The 25,310-nt window shown below is 44.7% G+C and overlaps 1 protein-coding gene across 3 annotated transcripts; it reads right to left on the reverse strand.

The window, feature by feature from the left end:
- Positions 1 to 628: 628 nt before the first annotated feature.
- On the reverse strand, positions 629 to 22,491 carry jcada (junctional cadherin 5 associated a). Of its 3 annotated transcripts, XM_071485672.1 has the most exons (6): positions 21,967 to 22,491; positions 21,657 to 21,788; positions 12,271 to 12,798; positions 9,314 to 10,267; positions 4,607 to 8,199; positions 629 to 2,936 (listed from the first exon to the last, which is right to left on the reverse strand). In XM_071485672.1, exons 3-6 carry the CDS (start codon positions 12,636 to 12,638, stop codon positions 2,902 to 2,904), a joined length of 4,950 nt encoding a protein of 1,649 aa, XP_071341773.1. In that variant the 5' UTR covers positions 12,639 to 12,798; positions 21,657 to 21,788; positions 21,967 to 22,491; the 3' UTR covers positions 629 to 2,901. The 3 variants fall into 3 exon arrangements, with proteins under 3 accessions (XP_071341773.1, XP_071341772.1, XP_071341774.1); XM_071485671.1 differs by lacking the exon at positions 21,657 to 21,788; XM_071485673.1 differs by lacking the exons at positions 21,657 to 21,788; positions 21,967 to 22,491 and adding an exon at positions 16,508 to 19,761.
- Positions 22,492 to 25,310: the final 2,819 nt, after the last annotated feature.

Raw genomic sequence — 25,310 nt, forward strand, 5'->3', positions numbered from 1 at the left:
AGACCACGGGTGTCCAGGTAATGTATCAGTAAACTACATCTCAAAACTAATGCAAAAATACTTTAATGCTACAATTAAATACTAACTAAATACTCCACAACACACACAACAGTTCAGCTACATGTTGAGTGTCTGTATCGAACCGTTCAAAGTAATGACTTAGATTTGAATGCACTGAAGAGTTGGGACGCAGGCAGGAGCAGGAGAAACGCTGTCATCTGTCTTTTGAATCATAACTTCATTTACAAACCTTGTTCCGTATATGGACTCATTATCCTACTGTTTGATGTAAATAATAAATTGCAGTTCTTTTCATAGTGCTTGTTTCTTTCTAGGGGCACAGTTGACACATCAATAAAAACTGGCATCAGATGCCTGCTCTGTTTTCTACTTTTGATACACAACTTTGTGCAGTGCACTTATGGACCCAACAGCAAACTTTTTGCCCCTTAACATGTGAACTGGTCCATGAATACAAGACTATTTCCAAAAACAAAACACAGCAGTTCCTTATTTTTTACCCTTATCATTAACAAGTATGCGCACCGTCCATGTCTTTGCATCACATAATGTATAATAATAATAATAATAATAATAATGATGAATGGGACAAACCAGAGGCAGCGTGTTTCATGCAAAGACTTTTATTTATGAATAGTCTGCAGCACTGTACAACAGCACACACTTGTCTCTATCTATGACCATTTTAATGATCACAGCAAATATAGACAAATATTGTGCCTTCAAAAACAGTTCCCTTTTCACAATAATCTAAAAATACCTTGTTCTGTTTAAATATGTAGCTTAACCTTTGAAAATAAAATATACATTATATGAAATATAACACTTGTTTATTGGATAGACTATATAGTACCAAATGCAATTATATGCAAATACACCTTCTCTCTGTGACGTCTTACGCATTTCATGCACAAAAGAAAAAAAAAAAAGATGCTGCGCATACAAAAGAAGCTGTACATACTTCTGTATGAAAATAGAAAATATCAAAGCAAGATGTGCACCAATAGTCTATATTATGTTACAAAGAAGTTGCAGTACAAAAAGACCTACGAGAATGACCAGATAACACATTACCTGGAACACAGAGGTACGGGTACTGGGTTGGTAACAGGACACAGACAAGACCTCAGACTGAGCTACCGCTGGCGGACTTGAGTCGGAGCCGCTTCCACGCACGTCTACAACCACGTCCAATAGGTTCAACATCGAATACAGCTGGATCAAAGAATGACAGGGTCAAAGAAGCAAACCAGAAGTTACAGTTTTAGCTTTGAATTTTGGTGCTGAAACCCAGTGAATGTTGATGTCCAATGCATAGCATAAAGTTTGGTTTGGTATGTTTTTAATTCCTTGTATTGCTACCCCATAAGTGAAGTGAGTGTAAACCACCTGCCAGTTATGCCCACAACTTACAAAGCACTGATATGTCGACATTAAATTAGTGATAATGTTCAGATACAGTGATTAGTATTCCAACAGCTATGTTCTGTACAGCGTCCATATTAAGCATCTTCAGCTTAATATTTATTATTATTGCAAAACAACTCCAAATGTGTCTTTTGTGTGTTAAAGTAAAATGAATTATTGATGTCCAGTTTAAATTAGGATTTGTAAACTGACAATACTGGATATGTTACACACAAACAAAGTTCTCCACAGACACAGTGTGTACAAGGCACACTGCGATCAATATAGCTACATCTATCATTTCCCGCAAGAAGCACTTCTGAAATCACACAGAAACTGAGAAACCCCACAGTTCAATATAGACTTCTGTTAATGCCACAAAATATAGATTTTCTTTTTGAACAGTATGAGGATTAACAAAAATAACACTTAACATCAAACACTTCAGATACATGTTGTGATCTCTGACGCTGAGACTGACGGCACCGGCAGAGGGAGGGTGCCAACGTGAAACCCTCCAAGTGTAATCTCTGAGTATTTGAGGAGATTATCAGGTGCTCGCCGGTAGCATAAAGCCAATAATCTCAGCAGCGCAAATCTAACACTTGTACGGAAAAAAAAAGCAGAGAGTCAAAGCAAATGTTTAAATGAGATCAGCTCCTTGAAGCGGAGACTTACTTCTCAAATCATGTCACAAACGCGCGTGTACAACAACTATATTGCTCTTGAGTGAAACTATTCAAGGACCACAGTGTTTCTCATTGCAATCCCAGCTCTCTGAGTACATTCTCTATCACACAAGTATAAGAATAAAGAGCAGGGGGTTTCATTATTAGTAATACACCCGAAGACTACACTTCCAAAAATCTAGTCTTTTCTTAACATAGATAAGAAAATATACATTTCTTCAGCAATTAAATGTCTTAAATTGATCTTTTTTAATATTCTTAATAAAATCTTATAACTCTGTCTTATTTACATTTGGTGTAGGTTAATACTGATTGTAATGCAATGATGTTGCCTTCTTGTTTTTTTTCTGTTACATTTTTTTTTGTTTTGCTGAACAGAAGCACTTTTACATTCATATTTCAACACCCGAGCTCGTAGAAGGAGCCTGAGTGTGGACTGGGAGTGATGACATGCATTTTTCCAAAAGCAAAATAAGACAACTTCAAACAGAGGAAGTCCACTTGCTTGAGCAAATAAACTTGAACTTGAGAAGTGGAGAGAATGGGAGGATGAGGACGACAGGGTTGAAAAGGCCTGGAGAATTGGCACCAGCGGTGCCTTTATTTGGCTGTAAAAATGCTCTCGCAGCACCAGGACAGTCAGTTCTGTGAGAAGTAATGTCTAACAATGTTGGAGGGGTCATGGTCGACTAAGCCATGAGGTGAGATGAAAGCCTTTGTTGTTGGAAAAAGCTGTTAACTTGAGAAAGACAGATTTCCACAGTGGTGAAGGCGGTGTCAGAGGTTACACTCTCTCCACCCGGCTGGGGTCGTAGGCGTCTGATGAGAAAAGAGAGGACAGAAAAGATGAGACAACACAATTGAAAAAAAGTTAGTGTCAGAGCGATGTTATTTTCTCTTGCTGAAGTGGAACTTAAAGGAACAGTCCAACATTTTGGGAAATGTGGTTAAGTAAGGTGCATTAAGTAAGGAGCTGGAGTCAGGACTGGGAGCAGAGGGGACACAGTCAGCCAGCCCCTCCTCAACGTTCAAAAACATGCCTACCAACACCTCTAATGCTCACTGTCCAGGGTCAGGTGAAAAGACTGAAAGTACTCTCATGTCTGCATTTAAACTATAATAAGCTACAACCACCTTAGCTTTGCATAAAGACTGGGAAACAGCTGGCCTGCCTACCGGCACCTGTAAAGCTCACTAAACACCACATCTCATCTGTTGAATCTGTCCAAAAACCAAAGAGCAAGAATGAAAAGTTCTGATTTTATGTGGCATTACACGCACTGCTGTCTCCAGTCTTTATCCTAAGCTAAGCTAACGACATCCTGACTTAACACACAGCCATGAAATTGATTTGCATCTAGTTATCCCACTCGGTGTGAGGGGAGCTGTAATATATTCTATTTTTCCTGTATTAGAAATTGGTCATGTGCATGGTGTGTATGTAAATACCGATAATGTTAAATTATAAACATATTATTGCTAAATATATCGGGAGTGGTCATGTTCCCTCCATTGTAGAATTGAGTGGGTAGAGTCTCCAGGCATTTATACCAGGTAACAAAGCAGCATTGAGCAGCAGAGCAAGGGGGTCAGGTTGTTGACCTGTGCAGTTGGACTCTGCTGCACTGGGAAAGTTGCTTTTGTTGTCCACCAGCCCTCTACATTCTGTAAGTTTTGTACCATATTTTTGTAACTTCTTTGAACCCTTTTTTGGCACAAGTAAAAAGAAAGATCAGAGCTCTTGTACAAGCAAACCACCCCTTAAACCTCAACCCTGCTGGCCTCTGTCCTGTCTGTAAGGTCATCAAAACCTTACAGTCAACTCAAGCAAATAAGCTTATTTCCCAACATGCTGAACTGTTCCTCTGACAGTATCACTGTCAGTTTAGCTGTTCTGAGGTTATCACCTATACATCATATTCATTTAACATCTTTTTCTTACAAAGAGAGTTATCACCCTGTAAAGTCAACAGACAGTTAGCATGTTCAAGTAGCACTCTTTCAATCATCAAATGATCCATTATAAACCCATTCAATCCAAGCCCATTCGGTTAAAAGTTTTCCTGAGGCTACTTTTCAAAATAAAAAATACATCAGCCCCCTAACTTGACCTTTAATGCAAGCCGGGAACTAATTTGGAGTGCTCCCAGAGCAACTTGTATGACACTTTTAATCTAAAAAAAAAAAAAAAAAAAAAGACAGTGTGGATGGAAAAAACACCACTCACATTATCCAAGCAGGAAAGTGTCCCTCACTTGGTGCTAAAATCTCCAACCTAAAGTGGGGCTATGGTGGTGGGCAGGTGAGGTGTTTTTCTCAGGAACTGGTCATTTTGGCATTTGACACAATAGATCTCGATCTAACATCATATGTAATGATTTGAAAGTTGCACATTTAAGGGTCAGATTAGGAAAAAAGTCTGAAGGTGCTGCTTCCCTCTAGATAGATATCATACCAAACGGTTTATCTCTTACTTCCTTTGCACCTACCTGAGACAGAGAGCACCTCCTCATCCTCCATGTTTGAGGGGCCACAGGTCCCAGAGCTGAAGCTGAGTGGCAGCGTTATTTCTCTCTTAGGAACACTGCGGGGTTTAGGAAGCAGAGGAGGCTTCTGGAGCCTGGTGCGCTGCTTTGGTTTGGGCAACTTTTCTCCCCTGGTGTCTTGTGCATTCTGTCCTTCTCCCTGCTCCTCCAAAGGCTTCTCTTTGTCATCCTCCACAATCTTCAGCTCCACCTCTGCTTCTGTCTCTTCTGTTTTTAGTTCAACATCGACTTCTTCACTCGCTTCATTGTCTACTTCCAGTGCAACATCAACATTAATCTCTTCTTCCTCCTCTTCTTGGCTTTGCTCTTCCATACATATCATTTCATTCACCTCTTCTTTAGGTTTACAGTCTTCTTCAAGATCTCCCAGCTTCTCATGTGTTTCATGTGCATTCTCATGTTCATCTGGGTTTTCCTCCTCCTCCCTTCCTTCTCCCTCCTGTTTCTTCTTCTCTTCCTCTTCTTGCTTCTCCTCAACTTCCTCCTTTGCTTCTTCTTCAACCTCACTCTCCTCTCTGTCTCTACTTCTCTCTTCAACACAACCTTCTCCTCCAGACCCAGAACCTTTGAGACTGAGGCGTCTTATTCGAGACACTGAGTCCAGCTCTTTCAGGCGTGCCATTCTGTCTGTGGTTGATCTGGCCAGAGATGTAGGAGATGAAGAAGCGGAAGAGTTTAGCTTATCTTGCAGGGATTCGATTAGTTTGCATGCCCCGCCTCTCCCCTTCTTCTCCCCACTGCACATGCTCAGAGCTAGCTTCTCATCAGGAGTGACAGGAAGGGAAAGGGGAAGCTTGCTGGGCGGGAACTCAGGTAGGTCCAGTACTACAACTGACTGAGTCTCAGTATCCTGGTTGTGTTCGCCATCACTGTGGTAGCTGGTGTGCTTTTGTCTGTCACATTCTTCTTGGTCCATACCTAATCCTGTCTCCATTGCCTCCTCTGTCTCCGTCCCCTGAACAATCTGGGACTTCTCATTTACTTGCTCACACTCTCCTATCACCTGCTGTGTCTCTTCACTTGGACTCAGTCGTTTCTCAGCTACAGTGGTGTCTGTTTCATCCTGGTTGTCCTCGGACTGTTTATCAGCCACACCCAAGGCCTCCACGGGAACAGCTATACCCAGGATCCGTGCTGCCCTCTGCTCGATGGACTCGTTTTCAGGAATACCTTTTGCACATTTGACCTCATAAAGGTTGCTGAGGTCCTCTGTAGGTAAAGCATTGGCTTTCTCCTGAATCAGTAAGTTCTCCAGATGCTTATCTGCAATTGTTGACTCATTCTTGTAGTTCAGAGGCTCAGAGATGGCGTATCGCTCATTGTCATCATAGTCCTCAAACACAAAGGAAACCTCCCTGGTCAGCCTTGTGATATGTGGCGAAGCTTCTTTCTGAGGTGATCTGCTGCTTTCACTCCTGGATCTACAGATTCTTAAATTCACCTCACCCCTGAATGGTGGACCACTGTCTGATTTAGCCTTTCTCTCTGTATCCACCGCAGCTTGAAGCTCTTTATTTAAATTGTGCTCTGGGCTACCACTATTTTTAACTAGTGCTGTCCTACTCTCCCACGATAGCTGCACTGACTGACTAAGCTCCTTAGGGTTGAGTGGAGATGGGACTGAAAGTGAGCGTTGCATTGGCTCCCCGGGACCACCAGGAGTCTCTGTGTATACAGTTAGCCCCACATCCCTCAGCAAAGACTCTTGAGGGACTGGGATGTCTTGTCTATAGACCCGGTTTGACTCACTGTGTGGGGGTAGTGAGGACAGAAGACAATTGTCTCTGAGGCCTGTATTGGGGAGAACAGATAGCTCATTTGTTGGTGGCATGTTGTTGGCATGTGGCCTGGAGAAAGCACTCCTCATGTCCATGGAGTCTAGATCAGTGGTAGAAGCCAAGGACTTTGATCTGACCTTTATATTGGTGGGTTTCTCTATGTGCATTGGTGGAAGACTGATTGCTTCCCTGCCTGGTTCTGGACCGGCAGTGAAATGTGCTCCTGATTTAAATTGGTCTAGTCTCTTATTCACCCCATCAAGATAATCAGTGCACTGATCGACATTGGGTCTCTTCTTGATCGTGTCTTCCATCTCCTTGTTAATGCTCTCCAGTTCATCAATGGCGTCACATGGTCGTCGGTTCACTGGCTTTAAGAGAAACTGTCCAAAGGCCACTTGCTCTGCACTCTCTGGGGGACTGGAGCTGCTCTTCCAGGGAGAGGATGGCTGCTGGTCTCCCGGATCATGGGCCTTAGGTGGGGAGGACTGGTCTTGCTGTGAGGGTTGCAGTGAGGGCTGTTGCGTTGGGCTGAGGCTGAGACGGGAGAAGGCGCTGTTGCTGGAGCGATGAAGGTTTTTCTGGCCTGCCATGGGGTAACCGTAAGAGGAACTACTGTCTGTCCCCACGCCACTGTCGGTGGTTGTGTCTGAGGCAGACTGAACAGGCTCTTGTCTGCCAGGAGGACTCTGGGGTTCTGGGCTTTTTACCACCGTCAAAGGTGAGCCAGTCTGGGTTTCCTGATTACGATACTGGTTCCCAGGCCAGGACCCGGCATAGCACAACTCTTTGTCTTCACTGGCTTGGAGTGCCCAGGCATCGATTATCTCCTTCCTTAAAGGAGCCCTCTTGTAATTCCTCATTGAGGATGTGCTGCTGGTGTGAAAGTGAGAGTAGTGGGGTTTTATGGGCATCTCATTCACAGACTTGCTCCGGACACTTGGGCTCTCTTTGAGGCCTACAGCAAAGGTCTCTGTGTTAGTGACAGTCAGGCTTGATATTGTCTCATTATTGTTCTGATCTGCTGCTAAGTCTTTATTAATGTTAGTCGGTGTGTGAACAGGGACAGACACAAGGCAGAAGATGGTCTCACTAACTCTTCTCTTAGTGTTCCTGTTGTTATCTGGCCCTGTATCTGGGGCAATTTTCTTCACTTGGGTGATGGTTTCTGCAAAGACCTGGTCTGAGCTGGACCCTTGACGAGAGGAAGTTCTTGTTAATGGAGCCTGGAAGGTTGAAGAGGGAGATGGAGGAGGACGTTGGTTTTTGGAATATCTGTTGTTGCAGTTTTGGTCAGTTGCTGGGAAGTTATCGACAGTTTCTTTGTGCAAATCGCTGTGCCACCTGTTATTGTCATTGTCAAAGTCGCTAGAAGACGTCTGGTTATTAGCATCATCGGCCAGTTTGGCAGCGATGAAAGGCCCCAGTGGTGGGGGCAAAAAGGCACTGTCGTCGGAAGCAGGCTCCGACACGGTGACGCTGGGAAGCTCGTTGCGAATGTGGCGGATCTTGTCAGCGTCCGTCAGGGAGTTGCCACCCAGGGCTGAGGAAATATGACGGATACGTGGGTCATCAAATGGGATATATTGGACCCCTCCACCGGGGTGCTCCTGGTTAGTATACACAGGGTATAGCTGCTTCTGGCAGGACAAGCTCCTCTCTCTCTGGGGATCAGGCCAGGAACCTGCTGGATGTCTGATGAACCAGTGAGATCCATCTGGAGCCACTTGTATCTGCTGGTACACGTCCCCTCTGTACCTGAGAGTAAAGACAACACAGTTGCACTTTAGCTAAGCAACAATGACAATGTTACAACAACAACATAAAAAGAGTGAAAGCTACAAAAATCATTAAACTGATACATTGATAACTATCAACAAATACTGTCACAGAAAATAGAACAGACAATGATCTTGATCTTGATGTTACTGTATAACATAAAACCCATTCGGATAATTGATCACAGTCAGGCTATGGGTAGTCTCAAATTATGCTTTTCAACACTTTTTTAAGCACCTCAGCCCCTTAACACGTTATAAAGGTGAATTTCCTTTTTACAAAAAATATAATTTGAATGCTCATTTTCCTGTAAGCATTATTTCACATACTTATATCTTAATAACTTCATACAAATTTATTTAAGTATGTGGTATGGTTGGTATGTGGCTGGCTCAAAAATATTTTTTTTTATATCTTGCAACTCTTTACTTTAAAATAATGATTTGTTGTAGTCTCTTGTTTACACTACAAAAAAATAGTGTAATGTAAAGTGAACTAGAGGCCATCTTGCAATGGGATCACAGCATCAACATGTTTGATGTTCCGACCCATGAGTTGTCAGCAGTCATAACTATTATTACCAGTCACAAAAGTGGGGCTTGTTTTCACCTTTTGAGTCTGTGTGTGTACGTGTGTGTGTGTATGTGTATGTGTATGTGTCATCGTGGGATGACACATACACATACACCTACCATGAGACACCTACTGTAGCAGGAACTACCACAGAGGCAGTTTTTAGCACTCAGTAGGTGTTCATAGTGGACAGATTTTGTCACAACCATGGACGATACAGTCATGAAACTTTACAGGTGTGTAGCTGACAAATGATGTCATGTTCGAAGATGGGTGTGGTCCAACCGATGAGCACTGAGGTTGTGACACTATAACATTGACTAAATCTGCCCACAGATATATAAACACCTGCCAAAGTGCTCAAAACCACCTCTATGGTGGTTCCTGCTACAGCAGGTGTCTCCAGGACCACAGTTTGCCATGATGGCACACACACATACACAGAGACCCACAAGTGAAAACGATACCACGATACCATGCTGTCACAGCTGGTAAGATAAAGAAAAAAAGACTTATTTACCTGTAATCAACAGCAATTTCACCATATCCCCGGCGCCCCCCCGCCATTATAGGAGCTCTTTTATATGATGGGGGAGGGATGTATCCTGGAGGTCCAGAGTCTGGTGCAAAATAGTCCAGTTGGGAGTCACCTGTCCTTGATATGGGAAGCGGCGTTCTGTCCCTGGCCTGGGGAATGACTGAGTCTCTCCCAGACAACACCTCACAGCTTCCCCTGATCTGCTGGTGCATCTCATAGGAGGGAGGTCTGGGTGGTCGGGTGAAGCGGGGCTTTGGTGTCATTGAGAGTTGGTTGGCGCTAGCTGGCCTGCCATTCTCTGGCCAGCGGGGGGCCCTGTAAAGGTCGTGGTGTGACAGTGGGTGGCCATTGACCCGCCTGTACAGTTCCTGACCGGATGTGCCTATGTCCACGTATTGCAGGCTCTCAGGCTGCAACATCCTGGGCAGGGACTGGGATTTGGCTTTGGTCCTGGGGTGGACTACCAAGCCCTCTGGTGTCCTGGCATGAAGCCGCTGCTGCTCCTGTGCCCAACGCTCACCCTCGCTCTGTGACAGCTGCCGGCCAAAGCTCACGGCTGGACGCCACTCATCTGTCCCCAAGCTCTGGCATTTCCTCTCAGTCGCCATCTTCCACTGATGGAGAGCAGCCTCCCTCTCTCTAGAGCGGGCCTGAGCCTGGGCCTGGGCCTGGACCTGGGCCTGAGCCTGAGCCTGAGCCTGGGCCTGGGCTGCCCAGCGCTGCCTCTCCTGAGCTGCCCTCTGACGCTCCTCTGCAGACATCTCTTGGCCTCTTGCTTGTTGAGGCCCTTCTGGTCTGCCATAACCCCCCTGTCCTCCTCCATGGGGCTCTCTGAAGTCAGCATAATCCAGCAGCACAGTGAAGTCCTGGCCTCTTCTCCTCCAGTAGGACACGTCCTTTGACTGGGACTGTGGACCTCTGGTGCCATCACAGAACCTGAGGAAACAAGTTGAAATGGAGGAGCTGCGTTCAGCAACTTTCTCAATCTGACGAGCATGCTCACTTCATAAACTCCACACACTGACAAATCAGAGTAAAGCTGTGAGCACTTTGAATTATTTGAAAAATCAAATAACCAAAACATTGACATGCAGCTGTTTGGGGCCAGTAAATGCCGACAAAGAGGAACTGTTGTAAAATATTTACTGCTGCTCTATAATGTGGACAGAGGAAAAAACTGAATTCTTCTCCCACTAGATGGAGACAGACGACCATGAGTAGCGGCTCAGTGTCTGGTCATTGTGATTTTCTATGGAGCATAATGAACATGTTACACAATGACACACAGTGGCTGCAAGTCCCAGATGTCCTTCAAGACAGATCAACACTTTGGAGGACGTTTCATTGACAGTCTTTCTGTTACACTGTTCTTAAGCTTTAACTAAGAGAAAATAAGCTTCATCTCACTAAACCAGTGGGAGGGAAGGGGTGACTATCCATCTGTGTGAGGATGTTTGATGGCTACAGCGAGACACAGCCTGATCATTTCAGGATATTTGTGGAGTGACTGACTGACTGACTGACTGACAACGTAAACAAGACGCAAGCACATGTGTACACGCCCTCGAGGCCGAGGCCGTTGAGCGTCCTTGACATTTCCATCCATGATCATCACTGGCCAGCGATGTTTGCTGGGGGAAGGGGAGGGGGTGGGGTGGCCATGCCAATTTGATAAGTCTGAGGGCATCTCATGTATGATGAGTTGCCATCATTAGTCTAATTGGATCTCAGTAGCGCTGCTTAATCGGAGCGCCAAGTTAGGCCTGTTTCTTATCTACACTGGGGCTGCCAGGCAAAACGGATTTGGATAAGGAGAAGAAAGAAGGATGAACAAACAACAGAATGAAATTGCAGAACATATGTCTTAGCAATTCCCACATTCCCAGCAGAAAGCTCCGATAGCACTGGCAGAGCGGTGACATGAAAACGAGGATTACTCCTCTCAAAGAATAAAACCAAAAAGAGAAAAAAAAAAACACTAACACAACCACTGACATTATTCAAGGTCATTTGACTATTTTCAGATGCTCTGTCGCTGGCTGGTGGCTAAAAGGGATTAGGGGAAAAAGTCAGCCAAACACAATGTAAGGAAAAAGGGAGAAAATCTGACAAGCCTGCCTAATTGTGTGGACATGAGAACAGCTGTATTGACTTTGTCTCAGTTACAGCACAGTAACCCCCAGAATTGGTGCAAATAGGCAAACTAAACAATCCTGTTTTCAGGAAGAGACAGATTGGCTGCAGCCAGGAGGTATCTCTGGAAATATCATACGTTCTAACAGTCCCTATCCAAGAGGGTTTCAATTGCATAACTCCAGACTAAGCTAAATATAGCCTATCCTCCATATACATATTTAAATAAACCCTACATGAATCTTGTATTATTGATGACATGAATTATATAAGCAGGTGTAAAGCCTGTGACACAGTGGAAGCCAGTTCGGCATATTGGTTATGTTTCAGGGTGGAATGGTGGAAGGGGCTAGCCTAACAAACCTGGCAACCTGTGTGGGTAAGACTGGGCATGCTCAAGTGGGGCACATAAGTTTGCCCAAAAGCTGTTTTGATTACAACTTCAAGATCCCATGTGGCAGATTAAGACTTCAGCACACATTATTCCTCCTCTAGTGCCCGAGACTTGATTGGGAAAATGAAGAGAGATGGGAAGTGACACAAAAGAGGAAAGACAGAAGCATGGGAGAGATGGCCAGAGGGACTGAGCGACAGTGTTAGGCGGTTCCATTTATGATGTGGTGTAAAATCCCCATGCAAACTCCTTGACGAGTTATTTAATTTCATTAGTACGCTCCATCAAACCACCATAACAATGAAAGACTGTGCCATTAATCGATAAAGTGTGAGGACAAACCATAATCAGGGCAGGGCATGCAAAAGGTTCAGTCAGACAGGAGCAAGGTGCAGCACAGACTGTGTCTTACCCACTGTCTGAGGTCAGCGACTCTCCCAAGGAGTGGGTGTCAGTTTGGCTCCTCTCACCCTCCCGCCTGGGCTGGCTCCTGTCCCTGGGTTCATTATTGTTGTTGGTGCAGCCGCTGCCGTGTGCTTGGGGCTGCCTGGTTCCACCTCCGTTCCCGTAGGGTGCCCCGGGCCCTCTTTCATAGCCGTTCACAGTCCTGGGGCCGGGCCTGTTCTCCAGGATTTCATGGTGTTTGCTGTAGGATGGCGGTGAGGACGAGGGAGCCTGGCGGGACGAGGATGTGGGGGCTGGGGTGGGGGTGGAGGAGGGGGTGGTATGCTTGGGCAGCTTGTATCCATGAGAGATGAGGAGGTCCTCCACGCTGTACATGGTCGCATTTGTTTATGCTGGTGTGATTATATTATTTTCTTCTCTGCTTTTTGTTTTCTTTTTTTGAGAGAGGAAGGTAGGTCGGTTGTCAAGGCGTCTTTGCTTCTTCCCTACGTGCAGCGGCAGGATCACCGGCACAGCTGCGCAGCTGAGGCCATCACTGGGAAAAAAAGAAAGAGGGGGAATGACATGAAGAAACAGGAAGACAGACAGAGAAAAGAAGGTGACGCTAAAACCATTATCCCCGCTACCCGTATCCAGTTTTTGTCAAGGGTCCCAACCCATGTGAACAGTTGAGATGAAAAAAAAAAAAAAAAAAAAGACCCCCGAACCCAAATTCTAAGCCACCACGACAAAACCAAGATCACCCGCCTTCCCAGCAGCCTTTCCCTCCCTCCTCTCTTCTCCAGTCCTCCTAGCAACAACCCTCTTTCCATCTCACTCAGAGACGACCGGCACCAAAAGAACCAAGACCAGAACTGAGTCGGACTGGGAGGAGAACAAACACCTTCAAAAACAGACCATGATAACATGATCATCGACAGCGACAAGCGACTTTCAGGGGGCTGCTGGTGCTGCGGTGAAAACACAAAATGCCACTGTTTACAGTGGGCTCCCTGCAGACCTCCATGCAGTGACTGGAAGGTAGCTGTTAGCAGCCGACCGCTGCTCATGTTTTGCATCAGTGAGGCAACTGGGGGATTGTTTTCCTCTCTGCCCACCTCTGCCTTCTCCCTCTTAACATCTCCTCTTGATCTAAAAAGTATTCTCTGGTTATAGTCTAAAAGGATGAAGACATTTCTTCAACCATGTGCCCTAAATATATCTCCGGGTTGGATTGCTCACACAGATTCATTCATTCAGATGCACCGTGTCTTCTTTGATGGTGTGTTTCTTGGAACAACTTGTCAATTAGTCGACTGACAGAAAGCCATTCTGACAAACAATTAATCATTTAGGTTGTTGTCTCATTTTGAAACAAAGATTTGATGGCTCCTGCTCTTCTATATCTTTGGGTTTCAGACAAACGAATCGAGTGATGCGAAGATGTTACCTTGAGATCTGGGAAACTGTGAGAGGCTACACAATTAATCAAGAACATAATCTGTACACTAATCAATAGTTCAAGCCCTGTCTGTATACATCCCATTACCTTGAAGGGTTTAAACCAGGCTTGAAGAAGGAACAGTTATAGAAGGCCAGCACAGAAAAAAAAAAAAAAAGGGTAAGAGACATAATGTAAAAACACTGAGTAAACCCTAATAATCTGCAGAGGCTCTAAAGGTTGAATAGCATTATGACATTTGTTTTCTGCCCCCAACAAATAATTAGTAGTATACTAGAATATACAGTAGTATATATAATATAGTATATATATTAGTAGTATACTAGAACTATAAGTAGTATCAGGAACTGACACCCAGGATGCATCTGCACATGATGTAATGCCCTTGATGAAGTCATGCGCGCAGCCTTGTCAACAGGACAGATGCTGCTGCAACCCACTCATTCAATACTCTCCCCTGAAACAGACTGCCAGCAACCTGGCTGGCCTTAATAAGAAATGGCATTCAGGAGCAGCAGCGCGAGACTTGTTGCCAGAATCAAATGCTGTTCAGACTGTTTAAAAGCCAATCACACTATGATTGTTTAATGGCAGAGTCAAATTGCTTGTTTTCGGCTCTGGAGAACAGACAGCCGAGACAACCTCGCTGAGATGTATTCAGCTGCAAAGAGATTAGCATTTGTTTTGCTCCTTAGCATTTGTTTAGCCATAATAGTCCCATAGAGATGAAAAAACACATCTATAAAAGGAGTCCTGACTCAGAGGGCCGCACCACTACCCCTGTCTCTTTCCTCCTGCTCCCTCCCTCCTTCCTTTGCTTCCCTCCTCCTAGTACCTGAGCCCTCGGATAGCCTACTAGGTGATTAACAGGATCCAAGACCGTGAAACGCTGCTCCCTTTGTATGTCTGGTTCTCTAATACGATTATCTTTTTCATTTAAAACCTTAAACCTGTTAGTTTTGGAGGATTGACTCTTGGCGCTTGCCCAGTTCATATTTTTGTTGAGTTTAACTCTTTCCAATTTGTGTTTTGAGTAATCTCCTCAAAGAGAGGCTAGTTCTGGGTTTGGTTGGAAAGTTCTTATGAACAATGTCAAGGCAAAAAAATGGACTTGCTGCTTCATTTGCTTGCAGATGAGCATGTGGACACAATTTTTCATTGAGTGCTATTTCATAAACTTTAGCTGAACTTGTGCTGGGCAGCAGGCCAGTGAATAAGTTCAATAACTCACTGTGTCTCTGAAATACTGTAAATGGCAACAACATGGAATCCAAGATGGTAATATTTGAGGCCATTTGTCATTTCAGACTATTCACTTAAACTCACTTGATGAATGTGATTTTTTTTTTTTTTTTACTCTACTTCTTTAGTTTTATACTAGACTTTAAAGGTCTCATATTTTACACTTCTCATGTGTTTTATTTGAAGTTTTGATCTCCATAAAAAGATGTATTTGTGGTTTTAAGAACCAAAAACGATCTCAGTGTAGTTTTACATCTCCTCTCTCAGGCTTCTTTCTGGAGCTGCAGTAACAACAGGTCAGTGAGCCAATCACAAGAGAGGATCTGAGCCTCTCAGAGCCTCTCAGAAATATAGAATATTTCAGGTGGAGTTTCAGGAAAACCCAATCCTGCAAGACTGGATGGTGGGTCCAGGTGTGCGAGGCTTGGGGGCGTGGCTGAGAGCAGTGACTGCTTTGTTGTGACATCACAAAGTTCCAGAAGTCCTGACGGCTGGTTTTAAGGCTCAGTTTGTGAATACAGGCTGTGTGCATTTCTCTGTGGACAGAGCTCTTCGATACTTTTACAGTATTAATATAGAACCTAGAGCTGCTTTATGATCAAAAAAGACGTGGAAATCTCACTTTATACAAGATTGGACCTTTAAACCTGTTAGAGGAACCCATTTCAGACTTTGAGATCACAGTCAGATTGGTATCATACCCTTTCCTTCCTGTAGATGAAGCCTATCCCTGCAACCAGGCAATGGATTAATTAAGTGAGCCTTAGGTAAAGGGCTGTGTTTATTAAAATGATAATTCACTTATATTTCCATATTAACATCCATATGCTATCTAATCTGTATAAATCCTTAAACTGAGGCAATTGCTCTTGGTGTCATCACTTAATGAGGATTATCTCCATCATCACTAAAAGTAAGGATTTTCTCTAGTAAAATGACCTGCCCTCACTCAGCTCTCCCCCACCACACCCTCACCCTACCCCCATCCTCACTCCCTCCTTCCCATGACAAGCCCTGTTTAAATACTGCTAATGCTGTTACGCAATGGAATTACCCATTTTATATCAAATAAAACCTCAGATTCAAGCAACGGTATGCAACAATGGCCGGCTTTCATCCCCCCAAAACACAACAACATTGTGTTTCGCTACAATGCGTTCTTGTGTGAAAACGACTGGCATTAAAGGCGCGTGAATTTGGCAACTGGAGGGAAAAAAAAAATGCAGATCTGCCGTATTTTTAATGACACAACTCACTCAAAGAGAAAAATTAATGATACAGTTTATGGATAACATATGCTGCAACGTAAACCAAAAATAAATATAACCACACGAGTGCTGGCATTTCCCTGCAGACAACCCTCATACCAGCCCCCACATTTTCTCTAATCAGCCTCTGTACACTACTACTGTACCATCGTCATTTCGATTTTACTACTCGGCAAGAGATGGAAGACCGCCACTTTTGAGGTCAAGTGAACTTCTGTCAAGGCAGCAGATTGTTTATTAAAAACAGATACAAGCAGTTTTTTTTAGCTGTGTGAGGGGGGCTGTGCCCTTACTTGTGGCTACACCGGCGGCAGGCTGCAGGGGCATGACGGTTTGCAGGTTGACAGTTTGGTGTCAGCTCCTTATTCATGGCCCAACTGAGATGAGGGCATGGTGGGGAGGAAGGAAGCAGAGGGACAGCACGGGTGGCAGACAATGCAGGACAGAGACCTAGATCAGGCCTCAGGGAGGACAGAACTGCAGTGTTAGTTTGTAAATAGTCCAGATTGCACGGGTTACAAACCTAACATGGTAAAGGTTAGCTGAATAAATCAGACTATATAAATAAACTTTATAGATAGTGAGAAGTCTATGAAGGGAGACTGCATAACAAATGTAAAGCTGAAAAATAGAAGAGTTTCTGCACTGTGGTCAAAACAAAATGAGTTAAAATGATTAATGTTTTCCTGAAGAGGACACGGAGATGTGTTAAACTAGCACATCTACAGGCTACAGACAAAAACAAATCTGGATTTAACAGGATCCAGCATAAAGGCTCCACAACAAAAGAAATCTCAAACACCAGAGTCTGGAACCAAAACGACGATAAGCCTGTTTCCTAAAATATTCCACAAGAGCCGCACCTCTCCACCACATTGTTCCCAGTCTCCTTGGATCTGTAACAACTGACCCGGGTGGGTGTGTACTTGGCCGGTCTCTGGCCTGCATCTGTTAGGACTGTTGCACGCACATGGGTTTCTCAGGTATGACAGCCCATCACATTCAGCAAACAGCAACAGCCCGCACATTGTTTATCTATGTGACATCACTGTGTCCAACAGAGGGGCTGTCCCTCTTCCTGAGGAAGTGCGTTGTCGTGAGGACGGAGGGGAGCCGACGGTGTCGCAAATGTTTCCAGTCAGGCTCTCTGTGAGCTCCTGTGTGTCCTGGGGAAAGAAGCTGGAGGCCTGCTTTTTTGGCTGAGGCCGGAGGAACAAACAGCCAAACAACCTCAGGCTGTATTTTACTCATACTGACCTCCAGGAAGCACAATGTTCTCCACATCAGGTAGACTGTAACTCAGCAACATAAAGTGTGGGCATATTATCTGGGGAGCTATCTGCCCTCTGGACACCGGCCATCCATCAGAAAAATCCCACTGGGCTCTGCAGCCATGCAACTACTTTTATAATTATAACCTACAATGAAAAACAAAGGTTGTAAATGAACAATGAAGACGTGTTTACAACAAAAAGATTTCCCTGTGTATCACAAAAAGAGCTCATCACCACGTTGCAACCCATGTGCCTCCTCCAGCATCCACACCCTCCTGCTAGGGAGAGTAGCAACAGGCAAGGCCCGCGCATTGTGAGTCAATTAGCTCATGTGGAAAGGTTTAGCCAAAAAAAAAAAAACAAAAAAAAACGCCCACTTACTTTATTTTGTTGAGCATATCCCATGGCAACAGTTGTTTTGCTTTTGTGAATGGCAGCTCGCAGACAATAGCATGTGGGCTGCTAAGCTATTCCCGCTGCATTGCTTCAGTCCAAAACTTATTACAGTCAGACTCCACTGGCAGTGAAATCAAAGGCAGGATGGGATGAGGAGGGGGGAGGGTGCAGGCGGAGGGGTAGGGGTGTTGTTTTTATTCCCCCATATTCTAACATATCACAGTCTGCAACACTATGGTGTGGTTCTGATTCATCTCAGACTGTCCAAAAGTAGACCAGCCAAACATTTGTCATCCAAGTTTAATGCAGCATCAGTTTTTCAATCCAAACAAAAATTTGAACAACTGGCTGATGCATAGGAACGCTACAGCTAATAGTTCATTAACGCACGAGGCAAAGCTGCGCAGCAACCAATGAGACACTGCCGATGCGAGGGTAATTACATCAATGGACTCAATTTCCTTTGTATGGCAGGCTTAGCTCAGTTTAGCTGAAATGTAGGAAACTGACGTCATGAGATTTTCTTCACCTGAATGCATCCAGCACTCATACATTATGTGCAGGGAGATACAGGGCTGAGCATTTGTTCCAATACAGCAAAGCTCATGCCAGCATTTGAAAATTATCATTTCATACGAGAGTTAAAAAAAAAAAAAAAAAAACCATAAAGGAGAGGTTATTAGGAACGTTAATCCAACACGGCACTGTTCTGCTACACAGTAGGCTTCACCTGCACTGAACTATTCCGAGCCATGCTGTTTCTGAGCCTGCCAAACTGGCTTCATGGTAATTAGCGTCTGTCAAGGTCCGGGGCTTGCTAGAGATGACAGTCGCATGGTTTATCAGCCAGCAACACAGTGATCAAAGGGTTAGCACGCTCGGGCTTCCTGCTAATCAGATGTGGACTCTGCGTGCCTCCTGCTCAGTTTTATAGAAAGAGAGGTAATAATAAACAAGCCAACATAAATGTACTTTACCATGAGACTATGGTACATTGAAGCACAATTAGAGGATGATATTTAAAGACAGAGAACAGGAGGAGGCAACAGCACAATCATGTTGACAGACTGTGATGCAGATTACAGGTGGGACGCAAAGGCTCTTCCACACAATGTAACTGAGGTGTTGTCATGATGCCTGAAGAATGTGGAAAACTGCTGTGTAAACACATGGAAATGAATGGTCAGGGTTATCACAAGGGCTTAATTACTGCATTGGCATAAAACTGACAAACAGAAATCACAAAGCAGACAGCTCAACCGTCTGCCAAACACGTGGACATCCACCGGCTAGCATTCAGCCAACACATAAGAATGCATACACCCAGAGTGTAGTCCCGTTTCATTTCATGCCTCCGATTCACTGCCCTGCATTCTAACTCTGAGAGGCGCCCTGGCAGATGTCACTAGCTTTCACACGTTTCTGGCTGGCTTCATCCACCAGCCTCCTTCCTTTCCTCCTGCCTGCGTCACCTCTGCTCTGACATCACATGTGACATCAGGCAGGACCTCCGAGGGGATCCCTGTAGCCGGGCAAACATCAGATGACTTTCACAGAGGCTTTGGCTACGGCTACCCAATGGCAGAAAAACTCGTTTTCTTGATGTGCCTGGCCTAGAAATAAAGCTGAAGACTGGCAGGCAGAGAGGACAGAGCTGTCTGCCATCAAAGATGTTAAAACAGCTAGTGTGCACACGCACACACACACACACACACACACACACACACGAGTGCTGGAAAGGGAAAGTCTAGCCCAAGGATAACCAGGCTCCCTGCAACACCAGGAAGTTATCCCAGCCCTCACTTATCGCACGTTGTTTGGACCACTCCTGAAAACTGAACCTGCTATGACTCATTTCATAGCTGTGGAAGGCCCCTCCAGTTTCGCTGACCAACCCTTTCCTCCGCTGCTGGAAGGAATTAATGAGCTGCTTCCCTTCTTAATACGCTCCTCGTCCCACCACACTGAACCCCCCCCCCCCATCTAGCAGGGCCTTGTGTTTCACACACCATCCCAGTCTCAAGGATGTGTGAAAGACCTACACATAACACACATGTGCCCACACACACACACACTTAAGATTTATCTTACCCTTTTCAGTGAGACTGCATATTAGCTGGTGCTGGTCTGGGCTTTGTTTTGCAGTATTTCTTTGGCTTTTTAACTCGTCAGCTTCTGGTAACTGCAAATCCTGCACACTCTCTAGAAAATGTCTCTTTGCTGACATTTACTAACAGCTCTTGATGGAAGCTCACTGAGCTATGAAAGGTCTTGGCAAGTGGGAACAGATCACTCCTGGGCAATGTTAAGAGTACTTCCATAAATACTATAAACAACACAACCTAAAATAATCAGACCTGAGGGCATGACAGTCCAGCCCTCATAACAGCAGCCGATCAAATCTGGTGGGATGAAATAGGATTTACTACACAAACGCACACACTTAAGATGATGGTGCTTCACTTGAGGTTGTTCACTGCAGCAGCATTGTGATAATTAGGTAATAACATCATCTTGAACTTGAACAGATCAGGTAAAATCTTGGCTTTGACAATCTGTCCTCTAGAGGTCCCTAAGTGACAGCAACAATTTATGTGCAAGACCTTCTGAAATTGAAAATCATTGTGACATAATTTGAGGTAAAGAGCACAGCAGAGGTAAGAGTTTTATCCATACAGAGTTGTAGGCTATTAAATATAACTACACTGTAAAAACCTTTGAAGTTCAACGTTCAATGCTGAAACATAAATCTAAGCAAACATTGGAGGCAGACTGACAGCAGGATGGCTGGCCTGACACCCGTGCAAGGTTAGAAAAGGAGGCGGTGTGTGCAGGAGGCTGGGGGGGGGGTCAAGCAGCAGCCATCATCATGCAAACAGGCTGCAGGTGTGACAAAGTGACAGCACGCAAACATCAAAGCAACCTAAACTTGGCAGACCGTTTGCCAAAGGCTGTTTGCAGCTCGTTTCCATCGCCGTTTGTTGTTCCCAAAGCTTCAGACCAGAACCGAGAGCTGCACATTACCGGACCCCAGTGTTGTCACCATGTCGTTATGAAATGATTGACAGGCTTGGCGTGTTGCTCGCCCCGCTGGTTCTGTTGCAGGTTGCTGTCGTAGCATACTAGCCTAGCCCCGATGCGCGCAGTTCACAGATGCGGGGAGAAACCACGCCGCATTCCGTTCAAACATCTGCCTGTTTAAGGTTCCCCTACGCTAAGCACGACATGCATACCTGTTCTAACAAGACTTGAGACCTTCTCCTGATCAGTAGAAGTCCCTGGTTAAATTCGGCAAATGAATGACCCACTATAAAGACTGCCTACCGATGGTAGCTCTGGTTTATAACTCCGACTCCTTCATATTGCCAATCACAGCACACTGTGGATGGAATCCCACAGAAGAAATTTAAGGCAAAGCAATTCTACAAGTTAAAATTGTATATAAGTAATAGATGTTTGAAGTAACACAGAAAATCTACCGAATACAAGCCATGGCCGCAGGATTTCGCTTAAGTCCTTAATTAGTGTTGTCCGCGATAAAAATCTCTGCTTGTAAGACGGGACATATAAAACTGCGTAATTTGGACGGAGTTTGGCCTCTCTCCCACAGCAGAGAGGACGGCACAACGGGGCTAAAGCTAGCCCGGCTAGCTCCATCAGCAATCTTTAACCTTCAGCTGATAGGAGCGCGTCCGCAAACAGTGGCAGTCGCCGCCGCACACGCTTCAAGTTAAAAAAAAAAATAAACACCGCCATCCTCCCGCTCCTTCACCTTCTGTTGCCGCGTCCTGAAAGTGCCACAGCGCTGTCCTAGATCCCCTGATCCCGGGCAGAGGAGGCAGGGGCAGCCGGACAGGGGAGCGCCGAGGTGGCTGGCTTGGCTTGGCTGCAACTTGAGGGACCGCTGGAAATGTTGAACAGAGCAGATGCGACTCTCAGCCTCTGTCTACTCCTCACAGCGGCGGCGGCGGCAGCTCGCCTCCTCAGCCGTCCGCATGTGTCGTCAAATTTAAAAACACAGACCCCCAAACAAATGTCTGACTTAAAAGAGGCTGTGTCGCTCGACCTGGAGCCACTTTTACCTGTGAAATGCGTTGTTGCGTTGCCGCCTAGTCCCCGGCGGTCATCCCGGCCGCTGCTGTGGACGGACTGAGCTGGGATCTGCTGAGGGAACAGCCCCTCTACACTACAGCACAGCACTGAGGAACCATCCCTCCTCTCCAGCGGGGAGGCAGCTGGATGCTGCTCAGATAAGGTCACTTCACACATAAAGTAATCAAACTCATGCACACTATCTATCTATCTAGAAATTAAATTCTTAATATAATTTGCATAGTGTAATTACTCTGACACATGATTAATATACATCAAAATAACTGATGTCAGCCTGTGAAGGTTGATTACTTGCAAATAAAGATGTGTGTGAGCTGCCCATCACCTCCACACATCTTTGTAGGCTATTTTTAGTGCATTCAGAAAGTATTTGTAACATATTATGGTGCAGCCTTATGCAAAAATCATCAATCTACACTCAATATCACATAATGACAAATAAGTGAAAGTAGAATTTTAGAATCACAGCTGACAGTATATATCAGATATTAGCATATCACAGCAAAAACCAAGTCATGCGGAGGAAGGAACTGCCTGCAGCTCTCAGAGACAGGATTGTGTCAAGGCCACAAAAGAGAAAAAAAAATGCTGCATTGAAGGTTCCCAAGAGCATAGTGGCCTCCGTAATTCTTACATGGAAGAGAGAACAACCAGGAATCTTACTAGAGCTGGCCGCCCAACCAAACTGGGCAATCAGGGGAGAAGGTCCCCAGGTGACCACGAACCCGATGTTCACTCTGGCTGAGCTCCAGAGATCCTGTGTGGAGTTGGTATAAACTTCCAGAGCAGGGCACAGGGACCTCTCCTCAGTGAAAGTGTGCACCTAAAGGATTCTCAGACTGTGAGAAAGACGAATCTGTGGTTGGATGAAACCAAGACTGAACTGTTTGGCCTCAATTCAAAATGATGCTGAGTTGGTTGTTCTACAAAATAGTGACAGGCACTGTATTCTAATGTTTTATAGATCAAACGATTAATATTAAATTAATCAGCACATTAATCAACAGTGAAACTAATTTGGTGCTATAAGAAACGAAGCTAAAGAATGCTTCAGGGGGTCTTTTTTGCAGAATAAGAACAACGTCACTTCTGCATGTGTAACCTTGTAAGTATAAAAAGTTATTTAGAGCAGTTGTTCAAACTTTAAGTCCACTTTTTTTTGTTTTTGTTCTCCTGTAAGGTTTGCCAAAATGTACTTCATGTCTGTCTGGCTCCGAGTCTTCAGAGCTGAAAGTTGTAGTCCTTTTCCACCTCTTAAAAAGAACAGAGGACCCTAAAACCTCCATAATATTGACACAGATGTTGTATATAACTGAATTCCCCTTAAACGTAGGGAGGCTGGTAGGCTTCTGTCGGCCCTGGCTTGTGTATTCCCACAGTGGAAATCATTTCAGTGGCCTGCCTAGTATCTGACCATTGAAATACATCCCCTAATGTATTTGAAATGGCTGCTTTGGCTGTCCACTTTGCTTGATCACAGCTGTTAATGTGTTCCCTTGGTAATAGCCTCCCAGCAATAATGGTCATGTTTACATAAAGTCAGCTTAACTTCGAATTACCTATTCGATCATAATCTCTTTTCCGGTAAAGTTAGCCATTGTTCCACTTGTTGACTTTGCATGTCCTGTGGCCTATAGTATGTGAAGAAAAACATCCATAATGACTTAATAAAGTCAGACAATGGTCTTTGAGTTCCCTGTGGCATTTGTGCACCGTTTATCTAACTGAATGAAGCATGTAGATTGCAGAGGCTTGGACTCCAGACGTTAGGACGAGGAACAACTGAGAAAAGTGAGAGGGAGACAATGGGAGTGATATGAGATACTGTAACTGCCGTGTTACAGTAGGTTGGAAATAGCATATCATTTAATTTGGCTTGTGACTCACTGGCATCTGCTCAGTATCACTGAAGGTCAAGACTTCTGTTGCTCCTCGTGTTCATAGAGTGCACACTCCCCCCTGTACTGCTCTGCGCCCGGCGATCTGGCCCTGTCTGTTTTCCATTGTGCTGTACATATGCAGCTCGTATGCACTGCTCGTATGAAATGTGCTGCAGAGACGCTGATGTCACCACTCCATTTGCCAGTTGTGGTTTTGAGGTTGAGTGTTTCTGAGCGCGGTGAGCAGGGCTGCCCGCTGTGGGCTGCTGCAGTCGCTGCTCCCCAGTTCCCCCAGAATTCTGGTAGGTGTGTGTGTGTGTGTGTGTGTGTTTGTGGGGGGGGGGGGGGGGGGTGTATGTGGATATATCCCCGCTCTTCTAGTCAGTGAGCAATAACAACTCCATCATGAATTCATGAATCTTAACAGTGGCACAATATCCAGGGTGGTAGCTGGATTTTGTGCAGAGCAGGAAGTCAGTAAGTCTGCTTAGCATAAAGACTGGAAACAGGAGGGACATGTAGTCTGGCTTGGTTTGAAGGTAGAAAAAGTTTCACCTAGCACCTCTCAAGCTACACTGTGCATGGCACATAATCCTCTATAAAGTCAAAACTTTAACTTTTACCTTCAGACAGTCTAGCTGTTTCCCCCTGGTTCCAATCTTGATGCTAAGCTAAGCTAGCCACCTCCTGGCTGTAGTTTCATATTTATTGTACACACATGACAGTGGTGATCTTTTCATGTCACTCATGGTAAGAAAGCATTTCATAAAAGTATTTCCCAAAAATGTAGAGACTATTTCTTTAATAAATCAAAGGGGCTATTTGTAAGGTTTTTCTGCCGGTGGTGTCTTGTTGGCAGCGGGTGGTAGTGATTGTCATTTGACAAGAGCTCCAGGTTGGAAGCTACAGTGAGTCGCTATCGGAAAGTGACGAGACGGGCTGGTGCTAGCTGGTTAGTGTGCTAAGTTCTGCAGAGGAAAACACATGACAGAGACAAGAGCTAACATCAGCGTTGTTTTCCCTCGCTCAAGACAGCTACTGAACTCACAACATTTCTTCTAGATTGGTGAGTTAACAGCTGGTAATGCCAACATTAGATTTTGGTATTACTGAGGTCATCCAACTGATTTTTATGTATTTAGGTTATAGAATTACTCCATTACATTTTCTGCATACTTTGTTTCCCTATTTGATGGTTTTATTGCTGTTTCATGGCCCTCTCCTCATTGTCCATATAATAAATAGTCCAATGAATAAAAATAAGATAATGACCCCTGAAAACACTGGTGACAGCCTTTAAAGGCTTGTTTTTTAACTTCTTTTTTTTTTTTTTTTACATTTCTTTTCCCAGAAAGTCAGTCTTTTTCCCAGAAAGAAAAAGATCACATTGATTCAATGTCCTCAAGGACTGTGCCCCCGTTATTATGTCCAAT

Source organism: Trachinotus anak, unplaced genomic scaffold (genome assembly GCF_046630095.1).
Source record: "Trachinotus anak isolate AG129_WGS33_773 ecotype Australia unplaced genomic scaffold, CSIRO_AGI_Tana_v1 ptg000009l, whole genome shotgun sequence".
In the NCBI taxonomy this organism is placed as follows: domain Eukaryota; kingdom Metazoa; phylum Chordata; class Actinopteri; order Carangiformes; family Carangidae; genus Trachinotus; species Trachinotus anak.